This window comes from Mirounga angustirostris, unplaced genomic scaffold (assembly GCF_029215605.1).
Source record: "Mirounga angustirostris isolate CCGP_5_RB_7025 unplaced genomic scaffold, mMirAng1.0.hap1 SCAF_17, whole genome shotgun sequence".
In the NCBI taxonomy this organism is placed as follows: domain Eukaryota; kingdom Metazoa; phylum Chordata; class Mammalia; order Carnivora; family Phocidae; genus Mirounga; species Mirounga angustirostris.
The window spans coordinates 52,941,188-52,962,172 of record NW_026991725.1 but is presented as its reverse complement, the minus strand read 5'-3'; the positions used below and the strand labels follow the sequence as shown (position 1 = coordinate 52,962,172).

Sequence of the window (20,985 nt, the reverse complement as noted above, 5' to 3'; positions counted from 1 at the left end):
GATTTATTTATTTGAGAGAGCAAGAGCTCTAGTGAGCACGGGGTGGGGAGGGGCAGAGAGAGGGGGAAAGAAACCCAAGCAGACTCTACGCTGAGCATAGACCCCCGACTCGGGGATCGATCTCAGGACCCCGAGATCATGACCAGAGCTGAAACCAAGAGTCAGACACTTAACCAACTGCGCCACCCAGGAGTCCCAAAATGGTTGTTTTCAAGTTAATTTTTGGAATTCTAAGGGGTATAAATTATAACGAAATAAACATACACTAAATAAATAAATGTGTGTGTGTGTGTGTGTGTGTGTGTAGAAAGAGAGATTAATTTAGAAACTGGGAGCTAAACCTCTTACTGGTTCCCTGCACTCCTGCCTTATGCTTTTATTTGAGTTCATGTCTCACTCGACCCTTCTGAAACAAATGATCACACACATAAAAATAATCAGATTAGCCTCCCCCCAAGCATGGCCCTAATTCCTCTGTCACTGTTCCCATTGCGCACTTGAGCCCTCAATTTTGAAGGAGGAGAGCACTCGCCCCAAATGTTAGGACCGATTCTCCACAACAGCACTTCGCGCCCAAAAGCCTGGACACCCCGGGCTGGACGGAAGGGAAGAATGAGAATTTTTCTCTGTGTGTTTTACAGGTGTCCTAGACCGAAGAGCTGACCCAAGGTTATCTTCTCTGCTCTCCTTCTCCCCTTTCGATAAATCAGGTGCGAAAAGGAAAAAGCGAGCTGGCTCTAAATGTCCAGAAAGCCAGAAGTCACAGCTCAATCCACCTCTGAAGCTATGCCAAGCTGAACGAGCCTCAAGTCTAGAAACACACAGGCTGGTAAATTAGTACTGCGAAGCCAATGAGCTGAGCCCCAAGAAATCAATTCAATAGGCTGCCTCTTCTTCTAGCTCATTAACTGTTTGAGATTACCCATCATATGGGGAGTAGCCTCTCAGCTGGAAATTAAATTAGCCTGGCTATCAACCAGGAATGCCGAGTGGGAAGTATCTGATGAGCAAGCCTGGGGAAAAACCCCACCACCAAATGCTCTCTCCCAGGGACCATCCTTCCTCGAGTCCCCCAAGCTGGTCCCCTTCTTTGCCATTTCCCTCCTGAACCGTAAGAAAAACCACCAACAGCCAAAGGCGCAAGACTTTCTTTGGTTTGCAGATAAAGGTGCAGGAAACCGGGGCGGCTCTTGATAAAATTACAAAAGAGGTGGCTTGAGATGAAATGATCAGAAATTTGGCATTCAGAAAACAAAACAGAGAAGAGATGGTTTCGGATCAGAAAGGAAAAGAAAGGAAAGGGGGCTGGGGGTGCGGAGAGAGTCAAGGGCGCCCGGGAGATGTCAACCCGTATGTACCCATACGTACGCCCCCGCCACCCCTTCGAGGGGTCAGTACCAAGGTATAAGCTCCAGTAAGAAGGGCAACAGGCCCTAATTGCACATCCAGAACAGGTGTGTGCCTGCAAAGCCACCTCTTAATTACGGGCTTTGGCATCTTGGCACTGACTGGCAGCCCGGCCCTGCTCAGCTTCTAAGAATGCTGCAGCTGAGCATCCACGGAGCCGTTCTGTTGTAGGTCCGGAGAGCTGAGCAGTGGAATTTCTAATTACATGGCTTTAGGCTTTACCCTAATGAAAGGCTCCATCCAGACAAGCGAAAAGCAACCAGCTTAGAGGGCGCGGGTCCCGAACACATCCTGAGAGGATCTCAAGCACTTGCCCTTTTTTTGTTTCCCCCTGGGTGGCATCTTTTCTGATCACTAGCAAAAGCAATTCCCGTTTAATGCTACTCAGGGGCATCTTGTAAATCCCACTTGCAAGCTGAAATACTTGAGAGAGACAGAAAAAAAAGAGAAAAAGGCGCCAGATACGCTGTGCTAGTTTCGCTGTGAAGTCATGCCGTGAAGGGTCACTCACCAAAGACCTCAATCCCCCTGATGCTGTCCTACCTTGCTTGCATTTTTCCTCTGCTCCTCCTTCCCTGCATCCACCACACCTTTTCAGGTAGACCTCCTTGCCTTTCCACATTTATTCCTTTTGCCAAGAAGTCCCCTGTCCCCACAGGGTCTGCACGCAAACTCCTATTCATCCATCAAAACCTTACTAGGGTGCCCCCTCCTCTTGGAAGCCTGCCTTCCCAGTAGAGGTTCCCCACCACCAAAACAGGTCTTCCTCTGCAATATTTTTCTGCCTTAACCATCCCTCCCTTTTTGCATGTTTCAAGGCCTACTGAGCCCTCCCAACCCCTGCCTTCCCCCTCAACGCTCTATGGCCAGTCTCCACTAAGTGGTCAGGGTTTTTCTAAAAAGTAGGTCAGATCCCACCCTCCCGTTCACAGAGCCCCCACTGGCATCCTTTCAGGCTAAGAATACATTAAGAACTTAAAGAGCTTCTCCTCTGTCCTCTCCCCCCCCCCACTTCCTTTGATCTCTTCACTGTGGTCACAATGCCTTCTCTGGGGGCACACTCCCACCCCCGGGGCCCTCGGAGATCCCTCCTCTTCATTCAGGCCTCTACTCCACATCACCTCTCGAAAAAGACCTAAGACAGCCTAAGACAGCCCTCTCCTCCCCATAACCCTCCGATGATGCTCTGTTCTGTCTGATTTCCCTTCACAGCTCTTTTATCAGTGGGGGCGTTCTATTTTATTAGTTTCCTCGCTCTTCATTTACCGTGCATCTCCCTAGTAGAATATAAACCACAGGAGGACAGGACCAGGCAGTGCGGGTACAATCAACCTAGGTATCTGTGAAATGAACGGATCTTTGCAGCCCCAGAGTCTGGAATGGAAGAGATGCTCCATAAATTAATAAAACCGACGTAGCCATAAGGAACCACAGCAAGACCAGCAGGGCGTTCCCATGCTGGGACAGCCGGAGCTAAGAGAGACCCTCCTCCCCAGTTCTCCGTCCCTGTTGCTGGGTGTTCAGTGCACACGATCCTTAGGGGCATCCCAAACACCGGCTTCCTCCGGATGGTCCCCTCAAATACACTCCACTGAGTACAGAGAAGCCACAGGATTTTATAGTCGGCGCTCACCAGCCCCGAATCTCCATCAGGATGTAACTGACAAGCAGCAAGCAGCTGGGAACCTCTTCACGGCGCTCGCGTGTTAAACGGGAGCGGGGCCGACGTTCCAGACCTAAGCCTGCCGCTGAACCCCAACAGTTGCAATCGCTCGGGGAGCACCTTCTCCCACAGCCGGGTGTCTGCCGTCTGCTGGTGCTGAATGTACACCCCGCGCTCCCAGGACCCGCAGGCCATCCCTGTGCTACGTCTAGAGTCTACTGGGAAGGCAGGCTTCCAAGAGGAGGGGAAATGCAAAAAGTTCAAATGCAACACTAACATCAAATCTGTAAATTTCTTTAGTAAGGGAGGCTCAGCTGGCCCCCCAGAAACCCTCTGGCCAGTAAGGTAAAGGCTTCATCCCCAACCTAACATTCAACTTCTGAGCCAGCCTCCTCTCCCAATCCCTATCCAGCAACCACAGATGACAGACACCTGTAGGTGACGTGCCCGTCCCCTCCCCCGCAACTGACATCCCCGAAAGACACCATCTGGGGAAGATGAGGTGGCTCCTTTGATCAAAGAGCTCAAAATGAACAAAAGCCTGAGTCCTCGGGAAGCTGGCACGCATTCTCCCTGGCGAATGCCCTTTCTTGGGGAGCACAGAAAAGCCACGGTCTGTTCTGTGGGGTTTCCAGCTGGGCCGGGAGGAAAACACAAGGCTAAGAAGAACCTCGCATGACGGAACCAGGGGGGCAGAGGAGGAGCAGAAAGACCTGGTGTCCAGAGCCCATCCGGCTCACGCGGGCAGCCCCTAACCGGGAGCCCCCTGGCTGGACTCTCCTGAGCCCCCGCTCTCCATCCCCCCACCCCAAGGGAAATGCAATCCTTAAGCCACACCTGATGGATAACTACAGTCACTTTTTTTTTTTAAGATTTTATTTACTTATTTATTTGACACAGAGAGAGGGCAGAAGCAGGGGGAGGTGCACAGGGAGAAGCAGACTCCCCGCTGAGCAGGGGGCCTGATTCGGGGCTCAGTCCCAGGACCCTGGGATCATGACCTGAGCTGATAGCAGATGCTTCACAGACTGAGCCACCCAGGCGTCCCCGTAACTACAGTCACTTTTAAATGCGGACACAGACGGCTCCCAGATTTAATTGAGTTCCTCCACAGTGGGTGATTGGACGGGACTCCCATCACTTGGGGAATGCGGGCAACTAGGAACCAGACACCTCGTTTCTCTCCACCTGCTCAGGATTCTGAGACAGGAGGATGCAGGGTTGCCCTAGGCCTGCCCAGCTGGGTCAAATGGTGTTCCCTCTTCCCCTAGCTTCCTCTGCTTGCTCACCGGCCCCTCCCAAGGAATGAGGGGTTCCCCCCTTCCCCGCCCAGAACTGGTTAGGACACCAGCCCTAAGCCTGCAAGCGTGCAGCCATCTGTTTTTCCATGACATCGGGTTGGAGAAGCTGGCTTTGGAGCTCGGCTGGGGGTTGGGGAAGAATGGCCCGCTTTCCCCCAAGACTTCAGACCACAGAGCGAAGGCCCTTTGGGACAGTCCTCCACAAATTACACAGAGAGGCAACAGGGAGAGGTGGGTTCTATAGGAAGGAAGGGAAGGGTGTCCCGTCCCGTCTCATGAGCACCATGGGGAGCAGATGCTCGTTCTCAAAACTGCGAGAGCCGCATGCAAATTACCTAGCAAAGCTAAGCGTTGTTCATATTAGGAAAACCACCCATACGTTTTCCTGCTTTGTCCTCCTTGAAATACCAAATTATTTCGTTTTCCTCAAAAATACGTGAAAAAAGTTCAAATGCGACACTAACATCAGATCTGTAAATTTCTTTAGTAAGGGAGGCTCGGCCGGCCCCCCAGAATCCCTCTGGCCAGTAAGGTAAAGGCTTCATCCCCAACCTAACATTCAACTTCTGAGCCAGCCTCCTCTCTCAATCCCTGGCACCTCCTCTGCTCCACCCAATCCCCAATGCTTTGCCTCTCCTCTCTCTGGGCCTTTCCCACAGTGCTGCTCTGCCCCAAATGCTTTTTATCTGCTTTCTGAGACAATGGATCAGCAAACTCCTATCCATGCCTCAAAGCCCAGCTCAATGGTGGCCTCTCTTTGGGCCCCCTTCTGTCAGCTCACCAAGATTGTGAGCACCTTAAAGCTTCTGACAACGGCTTAACATCTTATTTTCCCAAATGCTTTCAGACTGCTCGACCCATTTCCAGTGTTCAAAATCTGCCTGGTGCATAAAATCAAATCACAAAGGAATGAGCAGCAGACCCCACATCCCAGCAGCCATGCCGTCAAGACGCCCTGGCCATGACTTGGCAATAAGTCTGTCTTTACTGCCTGATTTTCAGAAGGCCCCACAGAATGAGAAGATGGGTATTAAATATCTCGTTAAAAGATACGTAACTCTATAGGAAGGGAAGTGAGATAAGCATGAAAAACTGGTCAGGTACACGCACCACAGGACCCCACTCTGTGTGAAACCGCCTGCTTCCAGACCATGTGAAAAGCCCCTTGCCAAGCATCTCGCCTGCAAGCAAGAGCTCAGGGCAGAGGGGAGGGGGCCATCCAGACAGGTGTTAGAATTTCACCCAACATGAGGAGCTGATAGTAAGTGTATCAGAAGATAGTAAGATCATTCTGGCAAGTTTAGAGTGCTTGGAGGGGAAATCCAGATACCCTTGTAACTTAAGTTTTGTACAAACAGGTAAATTAATCCCCCCCCCCACCCCACTCGCTGTAAAAAGGTTCCACTCGCCTCCTTTCCCAGGGACACCTAATCTGAAAGTTTCCTTCATTTCTGGTGCTGTGTGTCTAAAGAACACTTCTAAGTGCTCCCCCTTGGCCCCAGACAACAAAAGGGGAAAGGCACATTAAAAAAAAAAAAGGCGATTGGTTTCTTGTGCAGCTCAAGGCTGCCACTGTTGATCTGAAGAAGTGAACGTTGTATTTCCCCGAGACCTGTGTGGGGTTAGCGATCCTTTCGGTGCTATGATAAACACAGAGAGAACAGAAGGACTACACAGAGCCAGGCGGCCTGGAGGAACGATTCACCCTTTCTCCAGCACCATCAAGTGCCACGGAGACGCAGCACTTACCTTTGAAAGCAGACAGGAGCTTCCTGGAAGAACTCTGAACCAGCAATTAGGCTGCTCAGGGAACACCAGCCAGGAGAAGCCTTCTAAAGAAGCCGGCAGCAAGACAGGACTTGAAATCCTCAGGAGCAAGTCGGCTTCCCCAGGCCTCAGCCTCAGCACCTTTCTGCCCAGGGTCCCCGACTTACCGCGACACGAGACCCCTCTTCTCTTTCTTTACCTTTTCTGCACGATCATCCTGGGGGGGCAGGGGAGGAGGGGAGTAAGGGGGTTTCCCAAGTTTGAGATAACTTCACAAGCGTGAGGAGTAGGGAGTCTATCTTGCCGTAAGAAGGAGCAGCTTGGGGCGCCTGGGTGGCTCAGTTGGTTAAGCAACTGCCTTCAGCTCAGGTCATGATCCTGGAGTCCCGGGATCGAGTCCCGCATCGGGTTCCCTGCTCAGCGAGGAGCCTGCTTCTCCCTCTGGCCCTCCCCCCTCTCATGTACTCTCTCTCATTCTCGCTCTCTCAAATAAATAAATAAATCTTAAAAAAAAAAAAAAAAAAGAAGGAGCAGCTTGTTTGTTGCAAGGGCTAAAGGTGGGCAGAGAGAGCACAGGGTCAGGGGGCAGACTCCAAAACTCGAGAAACCCTGGAGCCCTGCTTGACCAAACATACCCCAAATTGGCATTAGGACGAACGCTGCGCCATGGGTGATCAGTCGATATTGAACGAAAACGGGATTCTGTATTCAGGGGGAAGAAAATACCAGATGCGAGAACATGAAACAGATTTTTGTTCTGTCCTAGGTTTTTTTTTTTTTTTTTTTTTGCCTGCAGGACTTCTCAGGGCCTTTAATATGCTAACACAGAACCATTTTCCCAACATATCACCTATTAATCTTTCTAGAACTTTCTGTTCACTGAAGACACTTGAGACCGTACTTCTCCAAGTATGGTCTGCAGGAGACCTGCAAACTGTCCTCAAGAAGGTAAATGTACAACCCGACAGCAAGCATTGCTGTCATAAGTCATTTGGCATTGCCGCAACACCCAAGGTCCTGATCAGTGAACTCACGGATTGGGTACAGACCACCGCGGCTATTGCACAAGGCATGAGCTGCATGCTCGTCACACAAAGTAGGACAACACATCGCCCGACAACAGACTGGGAAAACGTGGTCCCGAACCAGTTTGCAAACACGGATGGGCTCATCTCCACTGGACACGTCAGGATGTTGACACCAAAGAGCTAGAAAGACTTAGCCAAGGTCACAAAGTCTATAGCAAAAGGCTGACCCCCAACTAGGGGGGAGGCACATGGAAGAAGAGCCGGTTAATGCACCAGAAATATTTTTTTAAGTAGGAGAAGCAGGTCATTGGAACGGATTTTAGCATCATGATTCTGATTTCAAATGGTCCCAGTGGGCAGAGCGCCATGCAGCCTCTCCCAGAATTTTTATAGCGGGAGTACAACGAAAACCAAGTCAAGTAGGGAAAAGCTGATGCCAAAATCTAACAAGAATGCCCACGATGAATTAGATGGAAGAAATTCAATCCCGGAAGTAGTGCATACCTGAAAAGGAGGCAGATGCAGGGGAAAGGGACAGTCTATGGCTCCCACTCTGTCCCGCACTGACTTGACCCAGAACCAGGCAGGTAACAAATGAAGTGAAGTTTGCCAAGTGGGGGACAATAAGGAGCAGTGGGGACTGTGTCCAACGGAAGAGAACATGCTCCCATTCACAGGTGCAGGTGCTCTCCAGCTCTAAGCCACCTGTTACCATGAAGACCATCAGATCCTAAAAGCAGCAGAAAATCTGGATTTGTTTGTGAAACTTCTAACTCGGTCAAAATTGGCAATGAATTTACAGGTTTTTAAAACCCTTGGGGCGCCTGGCTGGCTCAGTCGTTAAGCGTCTGCCTTTGGCTCAGGTCATGATCCCAGGGTCCTGGGATCGAGCCCCGCATCGGGCTCCCTGCTCAGTGGGGAGCCTTCTTCTCCCTCTCCCACTCCCCCCTGTTTGTGTTCCCTCTCTCTCAGTCAAATAAATAAATAAAATCTAAAAAACCCAAAAAACAAAACAAAAAAAAACCTCAGGCCGGGGCTGGGAAGAAATATCGAAGTGAGGGGATTCCTACTGATGCCACGATCTCTCTGGAGTCTCCGGCATGTGGAAGGAGTTCTGTGAACAGGGGCTTGAAGAAAGAAGACGCCATCCAGAAGTTCCCGTGTGCACAGTGGGTCTTCGCACGGGTAAGCGGAGGCGACCCGAAAGAGTTCGCGAACTGCAGAGTAGGAGCCAAGTTCTTGGACAAGGGCACAGATAGACTCGGCGTGGGCCAGGTCTGCTCTATGGTGAGACCTTCTCCTGCAGGGCCGCTGGGGACAGTACAAAGCAGGATGGCTCCACTGACCGGGACAACAGTGGCTAGGGTGTCAGAGAACGCAGAGGGGAGAGGGGAGAGTTTCGGTGTGATCCTGGGAACAGAACGGGGGCCGCATGGTCGTGGTGCAGGCTGTGGGCAGCTTCACGGAATGGGTGAAAGAAAACAGGTTGGTAAATGAAGAAACAGGAGGAGGCTGGGGCCCGAAGAGCAGCCCCAAACACACAGATCTCACCTCTGGAGTCCGGGCTACAGGGACGGTGTGAAAAGGGAGGGTGGGTGCATGCGTAACAAGCATACAGACTGCCACCCATCAACAGAGATGTCCTTCCAGCCGAGATGAGGCTGAGCGGTGAGTGTGGGCAGCAGAAGGAAAAGTAGGCATGGGGACAGAAAAAGAGAGGGAAAAATATAACCCTGGGGATAGTTTTATGTGGAGAAGTCTGTGGCTGGGGGGGGGGGGGGGTACAATGAAAGAGACGGCTTGCACTGGTCCAGAAGGAACACCAGGTCGGGTTTCGGCCGTGCATAGAAGCTCCAAGATGTGGCGTTTGCAGGGCCCCTGGGAAGCTGTGGGTTCAAGAGGCTGAGCCACCTACAGATCCAGCTGTATGACCTTAGGCGATCTCTGAGAGCTTCCCTTTCCTCCTCCACAATGTGGGGGAAATCACACAGGAAACATCACTCCCAGCACACAGCAGGCTCTCACTCACTAAGGCTGAGCTATTTTTTTTTTTCCTATTGCATCACATAGTAACTGACATTCCCTCTCCTTCCTATCTCCTTGGCTCTCTTCGGACAGCTCCTGGAAAGTAAAATACACAACCACATTTCTTAATTTGCACTATTTTACCACAGGCTTCCTGTTCTCCTTCAAAGGGTGTTTAGAATTATTAGTGATTTGGCGGGACTCGTGATTTTTTTCAAATCGGTGCTTTAATGGCTCTGCGAGGTCTTTGAGCCTGTGGATTTTTTTTAGTTCACGGAGGAACAGGCCTCGCAAGGACAAGTTCGTGTCTCTTGTGCTTCCTGAGTACTTCAGCTGCTGCCTGGCATAGCACTTGATAAAAATCAGTGCTCGAACAGGGCTTTTTTTTTTTTTTTTTTTAGGGCAGTGGTGTTATTCTGTAGGATATTATAAAGACCGATGCATGTCATTAGACATTTGTCAAAAACCATGACATGTTCGACATCAAAAGCCATGTTGTAAACTCTGCAAGTCCCAGCGTAAGCTACCGGCTTTGGGTGATGATGCTGGGTCATGTAAGTTCATCAGTGGTAACAAACGGACCACTGGGGTGCTGCCCGTGACCGTGGGGGAGGCTGGGCATGTGTGAGGACAGGGCGAACGGGCAACTGTCTTTTTGCTCCATTTTGCTGTGTCCTAAAACTGTTTTTTAAAAGATAACGTCTATATATACAGATATATATTTAAATAAGTGCTCAATAAATCCTTGTTAGGTGAGCGAAAAAAAATAGGTCAGCATGATTTATAAGAGGGTATTATTCACTGACTGCAGAAAAAAAGAATTAAAATGGTAGGTCACCTTTCACGTGCTCCGTTTGAGTGTTTCAAGTCAGTAACAAAGTAGTGATCAGCTCCCCTACCCTATTCTCTGTGCCCACCCCTCCCACACACACCCCGTGCACCCACTTGGGGCTTCGATAAAAGCTCAGGGCTGGGAACAGGATGTTTCCTTCTTTGCGTATCTGTGTTAACTGGCAGCACAAGCATATGCTAAGTGTCTGGAGACTCTCTAACAATCAGCCTGGAGGGCACCAGGGACCCCAGGCACAGCACAAGGGCTGGGCTGAGCCAGGACTAGCTTCCAGCCTTAGAAGCAAGCAGGGGGAGGGAGAGGCCTTTCAGCTGGGGGAAGGTAGTGATCTGGAGGTGAAAGACTGTTCTCTAATTGTCTTAGTGTGTCTTCTCCCAAGGGGGAGACTACTTTAATGGACATAAGGCCCAAATCCTGAATTTCTTCCAACTCTCTCCTGCAGCAAAGAGCATTGTCCTATATGAGCTCCAGGCCTTTTTAATACAGGTCATCTCCTGTACCTCTGCAAACCCCCCCCCCCCCCAAAAAAGGTGTCTCATCCAAACCCACAACAGACATCCCAGTGCACGGTGCATCCTGACAGGAGGCTTTTTAATCACCTTCCACTGCACTGGAGAAGGGTAAGCTTGTGAGTGCCCACCTGCAGGCTGGGGGAGCAGAAGGGCGCTCCGGGGCTGCCCAAGAGGAGCCATTCCAACCCCCTGTGGGTAGGGGGCAGCTGCTGGACTGAGGGCACGAAGTGGGGGGTCCTGCGGGAAGGAGGGCGCGCGCCCTCGAGGGGCACGTGGGGAGCAGCGGGAAAGTGTTGGGGGCAGGTGGGAGTGGGGGTGGCGAGCCACCTGGTCCCCGTCCAGCAGAGATTCAGGCATCAGAAGGGGGTCCCGAGAGTGATTTGCCCTTTCCTTTCCCTCCTCTCCTCCCCACCGGGGGTCTTTCCCCCTTTTTGTCTCCATCCTGTCACTTAACGGGCCCCATTCATTGGAACTCAAGCTAGTTTGGGGGTGTCCACCGAATCCGCGGACTCGCATTCCAGGCACCCATCACAGAAGTGGGTGAACCGAGCATCACAGAATGCCTCCCCCGCGCAGAGAGAAAATGGTGAGGAGCGGGGAAGAAAGAGAAAACACGTGTTGGCTGAAAACTGACTCCACCGACTCACTTCCTCGCGAGCCATCTCTCCCTCCCCCCGGGCCCCTTAAAAGACGGTTTCCTCGCCCGCTTCTAAGAATTCACTCATTGCAGCCCGCGCCCCAACAAGCCAGGGATTCGGGGAAGGCGAGGCCGCCTCTGCCCCCCAGCTCTACCCGACGGAGGCAAACATTTCGAGGAGACACACCTCCCCTCCAGAAGGCAGGGGAAAATTGTGCAGGAGGGTTCAGAGAGGGCGGGGGGGGAAGACCGGAGGAAGCACACACATCGGCCGGGGCCGCTCAGCTCAGGACCCAGCCTGACTCCCCGCGAGGGCTGCCGGGCAGCCGGGAAAGCCCGCCCGCCCCGGCTCCGCCAGCCCCTTCTGGGCGGGGCCGTCGCGCAGGCGGAACGCCACTGGCCTCCTGGAAACCGCTCGGACCAATCAGCGCGGGGCCGGGGCACGCCGTCACCGCCCCCTCCCCCCGGCGGGCGCGGGCCGCTCGGCCAGGCCGGACCCAACAGGTGAGGCCGGAGCGCGGCGCTCGGGCTGGTCACGTGGCTGCAGCCGGCGGTCGGCCCCGCCCCGAGAAGCTCCGCCATCTGGCTCCGGGGCTCAGCGGTCGGGGACCCGAGGAGGTGATCCCGCGCGACCCCGGCACCGTGCTGACCGATCCCAGCCGCGGAGCCATTTTCTCTGCCCGTGGCCGCGCGGTCGGCCACCTTCCCGGGCGCCAGGTCCAGGCGAGCGCTCCTCTGTGTCCCCGAAGGGCACGGACACATGTCCCCGCATGTGTGGGGACATGTTGGACGCTTCTGTCACCAGACCCTTCCTCCTGCCCCTCAGCCATTCAGTCAAGAGCGTGCGTTGGAAATCTGCTGCTTCTCACTTGTCTTCCCCCCCCCCCTTTTTTTTCCCCCATTCTCCCATTTGTTGCCCCAAGCTTCACACTGCCCGGAACAATCTTTCAGCATTGTATGGGCTTCTGAGCAAGTGTAACCATGTTGAGAAGCGTGGGACGGAGCTTGGGGGAGGGGGAGGAGGAAGGGGGACGGGGATTCTGAATCCTACGCCCCCAAGCCCCCAGGATGCTTGGTGAACGCACATGGGATCATTCACACTCTAGTCAAAAGTGTTTAAAAGTACTGATCCCTTGGCAGCAGGCTAGCCTGGGCTGAAATACAACCAACTGGATGTTAAAGCAGAGTCTTATTTTTAACACATTTGCTACATTGAGAAGAAAAGGATTTTATCCCAAGAGCTTATCTGTTCCCTAACAAATGTTATCAACTTAAAGTCACAGTGAATATACGTATGTACATACGTACTTTTTTTTTTCTTTGTTTTTCATACATAGCTTTATAATGCGAGGAGAAAACAAATTCCCCTCTGGTAGTCCCTAACCAGATCCACAGTCACAGTTTGTAAAGGCAGCTCTCTCTGCGAGGCGAACAAACTCTGCACAGCGTTGCTATTTACACGTTTCACCCATGATGCAATGAGGTGAAGTTTTTGAATGACTCAGTAACTTCAGCTATTTTTAATATTTCAAGTCGCAAAAATACCTAAAGAATTTAAGATCTCGATATAAAGGAAATTAACTCTTACCTACGTGCAAAGAAAATCAATGGGGGATTTAATTAGCATTAGCAGGATCTTAACATATAGCCTCTCGGTTGCAATAATTAAAATTATTATCATGTTATCAGGCTGGTCATTGCTCCTCACATTCAACTTTTCCCCAAGTCTAAATTCAGGAAAAGAAAACATCGATATGCGCGAACATCAGTTTTATTTGGTGTTAGTTTTATGTTGGTAGAGTTTGACAGCAATAGGAGATTTCTAGCAAGGTAATGTTTTAAATATTAGGAAAAGCTTCATGCTCTACTTACAAGTAGCTTTCAAAGATAGCAGTATCTCATTTCTTTTCGGTCATGGTAAATGTTTTCATTTGAGGTAGGCAGCATATTGTATTCATTACCCTTGAAAATATGCCACATACTTGGGGAATTCATTTTGCTGGGATTCCTGACTATCCCAACAGCCTAGGACTGAAATTTCCCTTACTGTCTGAAATCACCCACTGTTAAATGAGAGAGGTAGCGCCCTATTTGGAAACTAACTCTATTCACAGCAAAAGAAATGCTCCTTATGCTCTGCCTTTGGAGTAGACATTTTGTGTTTCTGTCAATCAACTTCACTTCCATGTTCAAAGAGTGAGGACATAAAGTATTGAGAAACTACTGATAGAGCAAGCAATCTTGGTCACGTACTTCAGTTCTGAAGCTCGAAATAAATGCCACTTTCCTGATTCATAACACTAGCTGGCTGGTGGGTTGTGTTGTTTTTTTTTAATTCCTGGTGCGCTTTTAATTCTAAATAATTTTTGCGATTAAAAGGGTCAACTTCTGTAGTCAGAAAACCTTATCTCCTAACAACATGTTTTAACAAAAATGTAAACCAACATACGTTATTTGGAATGAGGTTTTGTGACATACTGATTTTTCTAGATCTCAGAAAGTTTTTCTTCAAACAAAAACAAAACACCAAACTAGAAAAACAGCTGTGACAGAGCACTTAAAAAATCACAAACAATACAACTTTAGCTGGGAAAATGTCTTTACAAGTATTAGTCTGTGTTAAATTGTAAGTTTTTAATACCCATGGTTCCTTTAAAAAGGCAAAAGCTAGTTTAGTTAACATTTAATTCCTAATTATAGTATCTTATGTCAATAAATATTTTTTAAGACATAGGCTAATTTTTTAGAGACCTGTTCATGAATGCCATATCACTCGGAAGCTAAGCGTAATTTAATTCATACATTTAAGCCTTTTATTTATCTAAAACAAATAGGTTGCTATTAGATATTGACTATTTTATTAACTGAGAGCATCTGGGAAAACACTTATGATTAGGTTAATTTATGTTATATTTTCCCCTCAACTTGTAAAAGATTAATCAACCATTTTATGGTCTAATTTAGATGCCTAATTAAAACCAGAGTTCAACACATGCTACACTGTCTTGCTAATAAATCTTGACAGCTTTGTAACATGATGGTTTGTATTTCAAATTGTTGCATATAAATGTAGATTTTTTGATCTTCACCCAGCAGCTTTAAGTGAGTTGCATATTTGGTTTAAACTCCAGGACTGAGAAAGTGCAAATTACTTCAAAAAGGATTATCTCCAATCAGATCGGATCTTAAATTTCCCTCGGCGAAGACAGAAGCAGTCCTTGCCACCAGGTTTTCACAGAACCAGTCGAGGAAAATAGGGGAGAAATTAGTTTTCTCAGCATTTGTTAAATTGAAAATGCAGGAAAAGTTGCTACTTTCAGCTAATGGCTTTCAAGAGAGAGATTTCTGAAGTGACTGGGTTTTAGAATCTACTTCTAAAGAAATCTGCTCAAAGTGTTAGTTGTAGCTGTCTTCTGGTTAATGAGTACAAGTTTTCAGTGTGGATTTGGGCACTGTATTTTTTTTTTTTTAATGAATAAATTCATTCCAAGAAGTTCTGTAACATCTTCTTTAACCCTATGTCCTCCCAAACACCTCCCAGCCTTAAAAAAGGCAAATGGAAAAGAATAAATCTGCTCTCACTAGGGACACTCCCTATGTTTTCTCCGCCTGTATATTTGAGTGATATTTTTGTCATTTTAATGACTCCATGGACTCTGACCGTCCTATGCAGCAGAGAAACGCAAACTCTTTCAAAGCAAACCCAGTTTTGAACTCATCATATGTGGCCAACATCATGCTTGGGTCACTTTAAGCGCACAGCACAGGGTGACCTCTGGATCAGGACTGCCTGGGTGGCTGTATCAGCCTTTGCCACTTTCTGGCTGTGAGACCTTGGGCCGGCTGCTTAACCTCTCTGTGCCTGTGTTTCTTCGCCTGTAAAAGTACCTACTTCACAGGATTGTAATGAGGATTAAATTTGCTAATCCTGTAAAACTTGAAACAGTGCCTGGCACACAGGGAAAACATTCAGTAAGTGTTAGCTATCAACATTATTAAACCACCCACACACTATACTTTTTTTTTAATGTGGCCACAGCATTGAAGTGTCAGCTTATTTTGTACAACCAAAAATGGAAAGAGCCAAGGTGGGGGAAGGAGTTCTGTCACTGTCCTGTCCAAGGCGTATTTCTCTATACAAAAAACCAAGAATCACACAGTATTTGCCTAACTTAATCCCCAAACTGGGGTCATTAAAATTCATGAAACTCTACCACACTTGAGCCAAATCAAGAAGAGAAACTGATTAAAGAAAGTACGTATTTCTTTTTAAATTCAAAGGTTAGACCCATAGTCAGAGCCTAAATGTAGGGGGTGGGTGCTTTCTCCAGGCTTGGCATATGTGAGGGTCTCCTGAACCACTGCCCCCCTATTTCTCAAACACCTTCACAACCATGACACAGAAGGTAAGGGCTAGATTCACCAGAAGTCCTGATGAGCCACTCCGTGGGGGTCCTTTAAACACCTGTTAAGTTTGGGAGGCCTGATCAGAGAGAGAAAAAGCGAGCTGGATAATGAACTGGGGGGAAAACAAAAAAAAACAAAAAACAAACCACAAGAGTCTTAATCCCAGACTAAAACAAACTCGGGTCCCGGGCAGAGGAAGCACACCTACTAGCACTTTCGATTTTTGTAGCAAGTAAAGCAGCCGAAAAGCGCCTGATTTCCGACGGGTGGCAAGGTCAGCTCCGTGTCGCCACCCTGGGAGGCTCCGATCCCACCACGATCCCTCCCTTTCGGGCCGATCATGTCTCACGACGCAAAGTGGAAAGAGCTGCGATCCAATTCTAAGATTCATGCAAATGTGCCCAGGCCCTGGGTTTACTGGTTAGGCCACTAGGAAGACTGTGTATCAGCGGATTAAACCCATTAACGACTTGCACAGACTCAGCCAAGCCCTCGTTCTCCTGCAGATTGCCAGCCTGCCTGTCGGATTCAACCACCCGTGCCCGTAGTTTCTTAATGGCTCCAGAATGTCTCCCCCCCTCTCCTCTGTTCGGGTTCGGTTTTTAACCACGTTTCCGAACTGCAACGCTCTCCGGTTAATAATTATTTATACTCGCCTCCAGTCTGCGGCCTGACCGTGCGGACGCAGCGGGAGCTACAAAGGCACACGCACCTCCCCGCGAGCAGCTAGGCTCGGGCTGAGCCCAGAGAGCTCCAGCCAGGGCGAGCGATGCTCCCCGGTCACCGGATTTTAGGAAAAGCGTTCTGGGACAGGCGTCTCCTCCCGGTGGGGTCTGTTTAAAGTTAAAGCGGCTGCCTGCAAAATAATTGAGTCCACACGTTGGCCCAGACATCCAGAATATTCTAAATCAATTAAAAAATTAAGTAAGCAGATGGCATTTTTGGAAGACCTTTTTTTTTTTTTTCCCTTGCCGAAAAACATCCACCAAGCCTGCGGTCCCGCCGGGCGCCGCTAAGTGCAGCCCCGGATCGCGGCGCGGGGGGCGAGCTGCGGGGTCTCTAGTTTGCCCCTCCCGCCACCCCGCTCACTCGCGGGGCGAGCGCCGCCGGCCCTGGGGCTCCTGGCCCCGTCGGTCCGGCCCCTCCGTTTAGGGGGACCGCTAGGGAAGACGACGAACCTCCCGCCTCCCCGCAGTGCCGGGGCCCGGCGCAGCCGCTCGCAACGCGGCCCGCGGGCGCCCGGTCCCGCCCGAGGCTCCCCGGCTGCGCTCCCCGCGGCGGGCGCGCGGCGAGGCTTTCAGTGCGGCTTCGTCCTTTCTTCAGCAGTTTTGAGTCAATCGAAAGGAACGTGGCAGGTGGAGCGCGGCCGCCTAAGAGCCTTCGTGAATCTTCCTGTGGGGATTTCCACAGCCTGCCCCAGGTGCTCTACGACCTCCTGCCTTGACGGATTCAGCGCTTTTCCTGCCAGTTCCTCCCAACCCAGCCCCTAGTTTGATCTGCGAAAATCCCGAGCTGCCTCCGGCCCCTGGTGGGTTCCCCCTGGAAGGGCGCTCGTTATAGCCCGGGCCCCCAGGAGGAGGAGGAGAAGGAGTAACAACAATGCACTCGGTGGCCCCCTGGTAACAATCGGAGAGGCCCCCACGTGCCCCCACGTGCCAGCCGGGCACCCGAGCGCACCGGCGCACTCCTCCGCGCCCGGTGGGAACCACAGGATCCCCACTGCACCGATGGGAGCACTGAGGCTCGGCGCCACCAGCGGGCCGCCAGAGCCGGGACGCGAATCCAGACGTGGGACTCCGGAGCCCCCATTCTTAACAGCCGGTGTCCACGGCCCGCGAACGTTGGGAAGCGTGACTGTCACGGCTGGCTAAGCCTCGAGACTTGGGCAACTCCTGACAATAAGAAAAACATTAAGGACAAAAGGGAGGGGGAGGGCGAGGCTGGGAAGAGAGCGATTTTTAATCCGCTGGCTCAGCCCCCCTTTTCTCTCTCCCGGGGCCGAGAAGGGGGGATGGGAGCAGCGGACGGGGTTCGGTTCGACTTTCCCCTTTTGTTTTCCGAAGTCCCGAGCATCTCGGGCCTGGAAGGTGCCTGCCGGGGACTTGATGGAGGCATACTTGTGAGGGTTGGGGGTTGATGACCAGAGAGAACGGGTGGGGGCCGGTGGCTGGGGCCCCTGGGTGCCGACGAAGTTTCCGAAGGCCGGAATCTGGACCCCCTGCCCACCCGCGCCTCACCGGAAGCTCGGTCAACCCAGAAGCTCACCCCAAAGACCGGTAGCTTTGGGAAGCGTTGGGCAGGGGTCGTGATTATGACCCCGAGGGCCGCTGCCCCTTTGGAGCCCGACCCACAGCCCGACCCGAAAACCGAGTTTCCGGAAGCCCCGATCGGGGCAACGCACATTTGTCAATCAATGAACCCCTTACATTCCTGGCGCCCCGACGTGTACAGGGTCGGCGGAGACCGGGTCCCTGCCCGCGCTCTGCCGGCACCCGGGCCCAGGAGGCGGAAACCAGCGAGCTGAGCCTGAGGCGCCCGGGAGCCTTCAAAGCCGCGCGCCGCTCCCGCCCGCTGCAGTGCGCGCCTTTGCCCGATAGGGACCAGCACCGCTCCACGCTCCGCGCCGCCCGCCCGTCGGCCCGTCTGCCCGTCTGCCAGGCGAGCCCAAGCTGCCCGCCCGCCAAGCGGGTCTGACCCTCTTCGGGTTCCAGCACGGAGTAGGACTGTTGGAAAAAAAGTTTACAGACGCCGTCTCTCCCACCCCCATCCCCATCCCCATCTGGGGAGCAGAAGCTGCTCCAGAAGTTGGTCTAGGGCGGAGACCGTGACCGGCTGGGCGCAGAACGTCCCGGGCTCCGAAAGGAAAAACTAAGCTACGAGCAACACTGGATCGATTCGTTTGCGAAACGGCCACAGTTAGAGGCTGCGCGCTTCCCTGGGCGCCACCCCAATCGCTAGTCCCCTTCTTTAATTCTAGGGGCACCGCGAGCCACGGAGCCTCCAGAGCTCCTCGAGAAGTTTCTACGCGTTGTGGAGAGAGCGGAGCCCCGCGCAACCCGTACCACGCTGGGGCGGGATTCTGGGCGCCGCGGGTTATTCCTCTGTCTGCCCCTCCCGCCCCCGGTGGTCGGGGCTGTACCGCTGTCACTTCCCCAGCACATGCCACGTCTCCCTCTTCTGCCGCTCTTGATCGCGGCTGCCGCCCCGGCCCTTGGCCCTGGCCCCGGTAGGGAAACTCACCGGTACCAGGCGAGGCCCTTGTCGTAGCTGCGGTCGAAGAAGTGGGGCTCGGCGCCCACGGCGCGCACGTCGGGGTGCACGCGCAGGAACTCCAGCAGAGCCCGCGTGCCGCCCTTCTTCACGCCGATGATGATGGCCTGCGGCAGCTGCTTGCTCCCGGACCCACTGAAGAAGCTGGAGATGGAGCTGGGGGAGTCCGGCGTCTCGGGACTCTGCTCCTCCTGGCTCGCGGCGCCCTCGGCCGGCTCCTTGCCCGCAGCCAGCGGGGTGGCCGGCGCCGCCTGCAACGGCAGCCTGGGGGCAGTCCCATCGGGACCCGGAGCCAGGGCTGGCGGGGCGTGGGCGGCGCGGGACCCCGAGCCCAGCAGCAGCAGCCCCGGCGCGGCGGCGCACGAGCCGGCGCACGAATACAGGAACATGTAGAGCCAGATGCAGAGCATGGCGAAGAGCAGCGCGAGCTTCCTCCTCACCGGTGGCGGGGACGGCGGCGGCTGCGGCAGGAGCCGGCCGGGGACATCGAGGCAGGATCGGCCGCCGCTCAGGCGCTGCCCCATGCGCAGCCCGGGGGCGCGGCGAGGGACATGGCTCAGCACATGGCGCGGGGCCCGCCGGAGCTGTGAGCGCGGAGAGGGTTCCCTGGCCCGCGGGACGCCCGGGTCGTTCGGCTTATTGCCCCCGCGCGCCCGCAGCCGCCGCCGCCGCCGCCGCTGCTCTTCCCCAGGTGGCGGCGGCAGCTGTAGTGGTGGCGGCTTTTGACATGTTGCCCGGGAGGAGCCTCAACGGGAACGAAAGTCGGGGTGGCGGCCACTGCTGGCCCAGGAGCTGCTCCTGCTCGGGCAAGAGAACAACGCACTCCCGCTCCCTGCTCACTCCAGACGGTGCGCACGGCCGCTCGCCGGGGCTGCCTTCTCGCGCTCCTGCCAACTGAGCCCAGGGAGCTGCCCCGGCACTTCCCCGCGGAGGCTGCGAAGAACTGCGCAGGAAGAGAGCCCGAGACCGAGGTGGGGTGGGCGGGCCCAGCCCTCCGGAGTGACGGGTCGCTCCACCTACCAGAAACCCGGAGCGCCCTGCGACTACAGGCGCTTCGCCGAGCGTTCAGCAGCCAACCGGCTCCCGGAACGTGGGGGTGTGGAAAGGGTTTGGGGCGGTGGAGAGAGGTCGGAGGTTGCTATTGGCTGCGGGATACGGGGCGGACCCGGGGGGGCGGAGCCAGGGGCTGGTGACAGGAGCAGATGGTCGGAAGGATGCTGGATTGACGGAGCGTTGGGAGAGGCCCGACCCCGCCAAGCGGTGCTGGGGTGCGCTCCCGCTGCCGCGCGCGTCTCCGCACTCGCTCCCCAGGAGCCAGCCTTGGCGTGTCGTTGCCCTTGTGTCGGGACTCGAGTCCAGATCCAGATGTTTCGCTGGCGGGCTCGTGGTGTGTGTGTGTGTGTGTGTGTGTGTGCGCGCGTTGTGCAGTAGGAAGGAAGGGGGTTGGAGGAGCGCGAGTCAGGCCAGAGATGCCTGCAGCCCCCAGACCCGACCATCCCACGCCGGGGACTCGGAAGCGGGGTGGAGTGGGGGGGCTTCCGGGACAGGCACCGGTCTAGGAAGTTTAAGTGGAAAGTCTGTAAATGGCTGTCAACTTTTTAAAAAAAGTTTTCCCTTCTTATTCTTTGCCAGGGGTTGATCTCTTTCGGGCCGTGGGTTAACTGAGATTGGTGTAAACTGTCTTCGGGGAAAAATCTTCCCTACCTTCCCAAACCGCCGGGAGAGGTCGGGGGAGCGAAGGAAGAAATGAACTGTGAGAGACAGTCTGGTAGGAAGTTTCCCGTGGTCGAAAAGGGAGTGTGAAAGTCACGTGTAGAAAGTTTTGTCCGGGGGCGCCTGGGTGGCTCAGTCGGTTAAGCGACTGCCTTCGGCTCAGGTCATGATCCTGGAGCCCCGGGATCGAGTCCCGCATCGGGCTCCCTGCTCGGCGGGGGGTCTGCTTCTCCCTCTGACCCTATCCCCTCTCAGGTGTTCTCTCTCTCTCAAATAAATAAATAAAATCTTTAAAAAAAAAAAAGAAAGTTTTGTCCGGATATGAGTTTGTTGGGGACGTCAGGTTTAAGACAATGTTCTCTCTTCCCCTTTCCCTGAATCCGTATTAAAGCCAACATTCCATTC

The 20,985-nt window shown here is 52.9% G+C and overlaps 1 protein-coding gene across 1 annotated transcript in view; it reads right to left on the bottom strand.

Annotated features, from left to right (window-relative positions):
• Nucleotides 1–19,870, bottom strand: part of LOC123854786 (heparan sulfate glucosamine 3-O-sulfotransferase 3B1) — a 39,537-nt gene extending 19,667 nt beyond the window's left edge. Inside the window, exon 1 of the mRNA XM_064582189.1 lies at nucleotides 18,838–19,870. Within this exon, the coding sequence (XP_064438259.1) occupies nucleotides 18,838–19,391 (554 nt within the window). The 5' untranslated portion in view covers nucleotides 19,392–19,870. The remainder of the gene's footprint in view (nucleotides 1–18,837) is intronic.
• Between the last annotated feature and the right edge of the window lie 1,115 nt (nucleotides 19,871–20,985).